The sequence below is a fragment of the Schistocerca nitens genome, chromosome 1, assembly GCF_023898315.1.
Source record: "Schistocerca nitens isolate TAMUIC-IGC-003100 chromosome 1, iqSchNite1.1, whole genome shotgun sequence".
Lineage (NCBI taxonomy): Eukaryota > Metazoa > Arthropoda > Insecta > Orthoptera > Acrididae > Schistocerca > Schistocerca nitens.
This window is the reverse complement of record NC_064614.1, coordinates 900,892,743-900,898,742: the sequence shown is the minus strand read 5'-3', so window position 1 is coordinate 900,898,742 and position 6,000 is coordinate 900,892,743. Positions and strand designations below refer to the sequence as shown.

The window sequence follows — 6,000 nt, the reverse complement described above, 5'->3', positions numbered from 1 at the left end:
CTACATTTTCCATAGTCCAAGACTTCCAAATTTGATTAGCTAATATTCTCATCATATCTAATTCCACTAATTCTGTTGTGTGAAATAATTTAAAAAGGACACTTATTAATAGCCAGAGATCACCCCCATTAAATATAACAACAATCTCCCAGAAACATACTGCAAAGTAATAACAGAATCATTATTTCTGACGCATTGCTCAGTAGTCAAAACATTAAGTGTTCCTCATGAAAGTGCATAGTCTCAGGTAGTCACACGCAAGTGGGAGCATGTCATTAAACCCGTCAGTACCACATTGAAAAACTTGTACATTTTGTGCCATCTGTAGAAACTCTTGTTATTCTCTGCATTTCAGCCATCATTATCCTCGCCTGCACAAAATGCTTTTCAGGTGATTAAAACAAAATCAAGTTTATTTTGTGTCAGGAGTGAAACAAACAAAAAATCTAATGCTCATGGAAGTAACATTTTTTACAAACACCTCTGTAGTAATAGCTTCATGGATTCTTATAGTAACAGTGATGCTGATTGTTTCTTAGGTACTATAGCTGTTTCTACTCTCATCAACTTCAGTATATTTCTAAAGGAAGGAAACGGCAGTCTCTTCACAGGCAGCAAAGAGTTTGCTTCGATGTAATCCTTTAGTTATAGTATGTTACAAGAAACAACAAGAAATAACAGCAAATTAAAGACTTGGTAAACAGAAAGTAAGAGCACACCATAAAACATTATGGAATAACACTATCAGACAAGGACCTGAGCGTGCATTAAGAGTTGGGTGTATGAAAAATAAATGTTTAGGATTCATTTTTGTTACTATCAGTTTTTTCACTCAGTTTATTTTTTGTTATAATTTGAACAATCATCATCCAAAAATCATAAATATATTAAGAATACACTATTATGCAATTAATCTCAAGTGTGCATATTATTTTTAAAAGCTTTTTCTTCCTCTTCTTTTACTATGGAGGGTCTTACAGAACTAATAATTATGATGGTCAGAGTTGCAAATAGTTAATTTGCACCAATGAATGACATTTCTCCATAAACTATTGCTTTATTTTACTAAAGTGCCTAACCTGTCACAGCACTCACTTTAAGAATTAACTACTTGCAATTTTTACTATTTAATAAGTCTACACACACACCAAAAAGCATTAAAAAATGATGTAACAAAAATCAACAATACAACATGGAAACACAAAACCAAGAACTTCCTTTGAGAGTTCTCCATTTATTCTGTATAATTAATTAAAGCCTCTGTTTGGCACCTTTTATCACCTCTTCATGATAAATATAAGTTTATCACTAAGTAACACTTTGGATATTTAAATATTACAGCAAAATATGCCCACAGTGCTATATGAAATGCATAATCTGATATTCTACTTTAGAAACCTAAATAATAATAATATTATCACATTATCTCACATATAAATTACTTTACAATACTCATGCAAATAAATAACCAGCCATAATGTTATTCATTGCCAACACATTTTATTTTAAAAAATATAATGAGCTAAATGTCACCAAGAGAACATTTTGAACAAATGTGTTGCTTAGTTAAGCTAAAAGAGGAACATAAAACTACATTCAGTTCCAGTGATTTTGAAAAAATTAAATTATATATTCCATAAATATTATAGATTAAGTAAATACTTTAGGAGTAAAGGAGTCCACTCATTGAATAGCACGTGCCTTGAGCTGTCTACGGGCACACACAAAGTAAAAACAAAACTTGCTAGCATTCAGAATAAATCCTTTGTAGTACAAATCTCTCTCTCTCTCTCTCTCTCTCTCTCTCTCTCTCACACACACACACACGCACACACACACACACACACACAGGCATGCACATCGGTGCACCAACATTGTGCTGACCGAGTGTCCAGTCAGAAGAACATAGGGTACTGGTGTGTGGTGTGGTGTGTGTGTGTGTGTGTGTGTGTGTGTGTGTGTGTGTGTGTATGTGTGTGTGTTGTACTCTAACTCAACAAAGGATTTTTTCCAAATGCTAGCAAGTATTCTTCCTCTTTGGTGTGTGTTTGACTCAATCTTATGGTATTTGGTGAGTGGTCTCCTTTATTCCTAAAGTATTTACATTTTGCCAGAACTTTCCTTACTATATTTAAAGATTACATAAAAAAATTTGGATTGGTTTGAACATCTCAATTCCTTTTATAACAAAGCAAAGTGGACACATTCTCAAAAGACTGGAAGAACTTAATATCTACATATTATAATTTAAATAAAAGTTTAAACACAGTATCATAAAAATGTTACAGTCTTGATGAAAGAAGGTCTTTTTGTTATTTGTACATGTGTGATATAGTAGTTTACTAAACAGATTACACAATTTTCATGGTATGAAGGAATGATAAGAATGCTGTGGCAAGAACTGATGGTGTTATTATGGTTAGTGACAAGATTTTTTTATCTCAAATAGCTATAACTGGACTGAGGTAATACTGTAATCACATTTCCTGCATACAAGTAAATTCGGTGGGTGAGGCCTGTCAATGGTGGAAAATATGAGGTGCATGTATATTCACATAAAAAGATGCATTTCTTTCCCTTGCTGAATGGGCTTCTTTACAAAGTGAAATGCTCTTTTAACTGTTTGTAAATACTAGGCCAGACGAAATGTGCAGACTTTTATCTAACAAATTTTCACTAAAATGCTAAAATGCAACAAATATAAAAGCTCTTTCTTGAATGAAATGCAGGACTGTGAATGCACATATATTAAAAAATAAATTAGCATATGTCATTATATGACATGACTACAAAAATGTTCTCAGTGGACTCACTTATCGCAAAAACAAATCAAGATTTGACGATTTTCATACTTTAGGCTCAAATACAGATTACTTAAAAAGTACTGAATATTGTAAAATTATTGTTAATACTTTTATTTTGCCACAAATATGTTATGAATGCTAGAGCCTTAATGACATTTTTAAAAAGTTGCAGATGTGAGCAAATGTGTTACCTCTCAATGTTTTTGTAACACATATTATGCTATATTAATGTAAGATGCTATAATGTAAGAAATTTCTAAGCAAGTAAAAAAAATGGAACTTCTGCAGATATGTAGTGCAACTATAGTTTATTTGCAATTCTGGAATCTCTCTCCTCATAAGTATTTGTTTATCTACATGAAACTCTTATACTAAATTTACAGATAAAATATTCAAAATCATGTGCACAGTAACACACAGTAGTGAGCCCATCTGAGTGAACATTATAATGTGTAGTCCTTGTGCACCTGCTGTCATAAGTCTCATGCTGCTTTACACTGACACTAAAGAAAGACGTTATGTCAGCAGTCAAGTGGTCTGCATTGAACCCCTACTTCAGTGCACATGCACTCCAGACAAGGACCTGAGAGTTCAGAAATAATACGACCAACACGATACATGCGTCCATAGATATTGCACCCAGCCAGTTTCAGCAAACCTGAGGCAGCACCTGGGTCTGCAGACAGTATTTGTGGCTGGTCAGTAGTTGTTAGTGATCCATTTGGTAATGTTGTTAACATGTCTTTATCATTTTCATTTTTTTCTCTTTTGTGGGTACTAGAATCAGTAATGAAAACAGCTGACATTTCTGATGAGTCACTGACATTATGTAAATTATTTAAATTCATAGTATTTATATTACTGTGGTTTTTACTTATTGTAATCAGTGATGGAGGCTTTGAAGTGTTAAACATGTTTGGAGACATCTTTGTTGAAACATTAGGTGAATCAACAGGGAAGAGAAACTGCAAGACACTATCAAATAAATGAGATGAATCATCTTCATCTTTCATTTCTGTGTCATTTTTCGAGCTATCATTAACTGGGCCAGGACCTGTTAATAGAAAAGGTAATTTTTCAAGAGTGATGTTACTTCTTGGACTTGATGTTTCATGCTGCTCTGATGATTTATCAGTTGCAGGAGCCTCACTGGTAATAATTGGCATTGGAGTTGTAGATGTGCGTAGGTCAAGTAACATCATATCACCAATGAGGGCCGGTAGATCAGGTGCTGGTTCCGTACGAATAACATCACGAAATGGGTCAGGTGTCACAACACCAGATGCCACAGTTACAGGCTTCCGTGTCACTCCTGGTATGATATTTGGTTTTATGGGGGGTGCAGGTAGCTGTGGTATGTCTACAGCTGTTGTTGGCGAACTCATATCACCTGCAAGTATTACAAATAGTATCAAAGAGTGAAGACACCAATAAAATTGAGACTTTGTTCATACTCTTACCACCTTGCTCTCAAGCTGCAAACATTCACTTAATTTGTCTCTCCTAGTAAACAACACAGATAACTAAAGGATGTGTTAGCTTAACATAAAAAATCATAATTAAAAAACACTGAGATCTTAAGTCTAAAATTAATCAATTCCTCACTGAATAGACTGTATATTTCTGCACATAAATGTTTGTAATGTACAAGCCTGTGTGCATGAATTCATTTATTATTGTTTAGTCAGTAATTGCAAGAGAACTTTACAGCCATGAGCTCTTGGCAGTGGAAGGCAGGACCACTGTGGCAAGATGAAAGTTCTTTGGAAATTGGCCTTTGACTAGGAAAAAACAAAGCTGTAGTGTGCAAGGAACTGAAATCAGTAAGCATTCATTTTAATTATGAATTTGGTTTCAAAGGTCTTAAAAAGTAACTATCATAAATTTACTGTAAAACTAGTTAAAATTTATATAACCAACATCATGAGACCATTGTAATAATGTTTCTCCATATGAGCAATAAAATGATACAGATCAGTAATAACAATCTGCAATCACTCAAGCTTTTTGCCATGAAACCTTCAAATATCAAGAACCTAGAAATGTAGGGATAATTTCTGATACAAAATCTTTTTGAGCCCAAACCACTGTAACTGCCTCTTTAAGAAATGACAGAAAAGTGAAGAGAGCAGAAGAGATCAAAAGAATAGAAGATCTTCTTGTACACAAAAAAAATACTGTATTGAAAAAAGAAAATTTCTAGCAGCTATTAAAAAAATATATTCCGAAGAAAATTATTTTTCTCTGAATTATTGCCTATGTGTGCTTGTGAGAGTACTTAAATGACAGTTTTGTTCCTGTCATTGTGTCTTTCTTAATAGCTGAACTACATTTATTTTTGCATTGGTGAATGTGTAAGAGCTTAGTTGATAGACAGACATATAAGCAGTTATAATACAATATAATAGAAGATACACACACATACAAGAAACATATACATTCTTCCTTAGCTATATACTCTTGTGAAAATAGCCCGTATCCAAAGGTTCTTTTTTAAAACAGAAAAGAAAAGAAATTTAGCTATTCAATGTTTATGTACCTCACAACCAATCTTGCTTGCCTTTTTTGAAACAGTTGCCAATACAGACAAATTCCCAAAGTCCTGGTAAATCTCATCTCAGCTGCACAGTGTGAAGGACAGTGCTACAGATGGTAGAACACACTGTTAATTCCCTTGTAGCCTTATAAGTTAAAGTTTTTAAAGCTTTGTTATTGTAACCTCAAAACAAGTAAAAGAAATTGAGTCTGTAATTTCAATATTGACTCAGAGGAATCATACAGTTTTATTAGTTTTAAAGATAAATGTGCTTGTTACTTGTATGTCGTATTGTCAAAGTTAAGATGGGATACAGTGATGATGAGGCTGCCTTGTTATCATATCTCCCATTAAAATAATTGAGTGCAGGGATTTCAGTGATGGGAATATAGCAAACTTTTGCAACATGTTAAGCTGAGAAACATGGGATGAAGTGTTCAATGAAACAGATGTAAATAGAACGTTTGATAACTTTCATGGATCATATAAGTACAATTTTGACATAGTCTTCCCACTAAAGCAGGGTAAATTAAAACCAATGAGAAACAAAAGTTTGATTACTAAGGGGATAAAAATCTCCAGTGCAAGGAAAAGATTTCTACATTCGTATAAAAAACAAAAAAATATCATTAGAAATGCAAAATTATATCAAAGAATACA

General features: G+C 33.3%; 1 protein-coding gene across 1 annotated transcript in view; it reads right to left on the bottom strand.

Annotated features, from left to right (window-relative positions):
- Window positions 1-876: 876 nt before the first annotated feature.
- LOC126192219 (uncharacterized) overlaps window positions 877-6,000 on the bottom strand; it is a 433,600-nt gene continuing 428,476 nt past the window's right edge. The window contains exon 9 of the mRNA XM_049932587.1: window positions 877-4,194. Coding sequence (XP_049788544.1) covers window positions 3,326-4,194 — 869 coding nt within the window. The 3' untranslated portion in view covers window positions 877-3,325. The remainder of the gene's footprint in view (window positions 4,195-6,000) is intronic.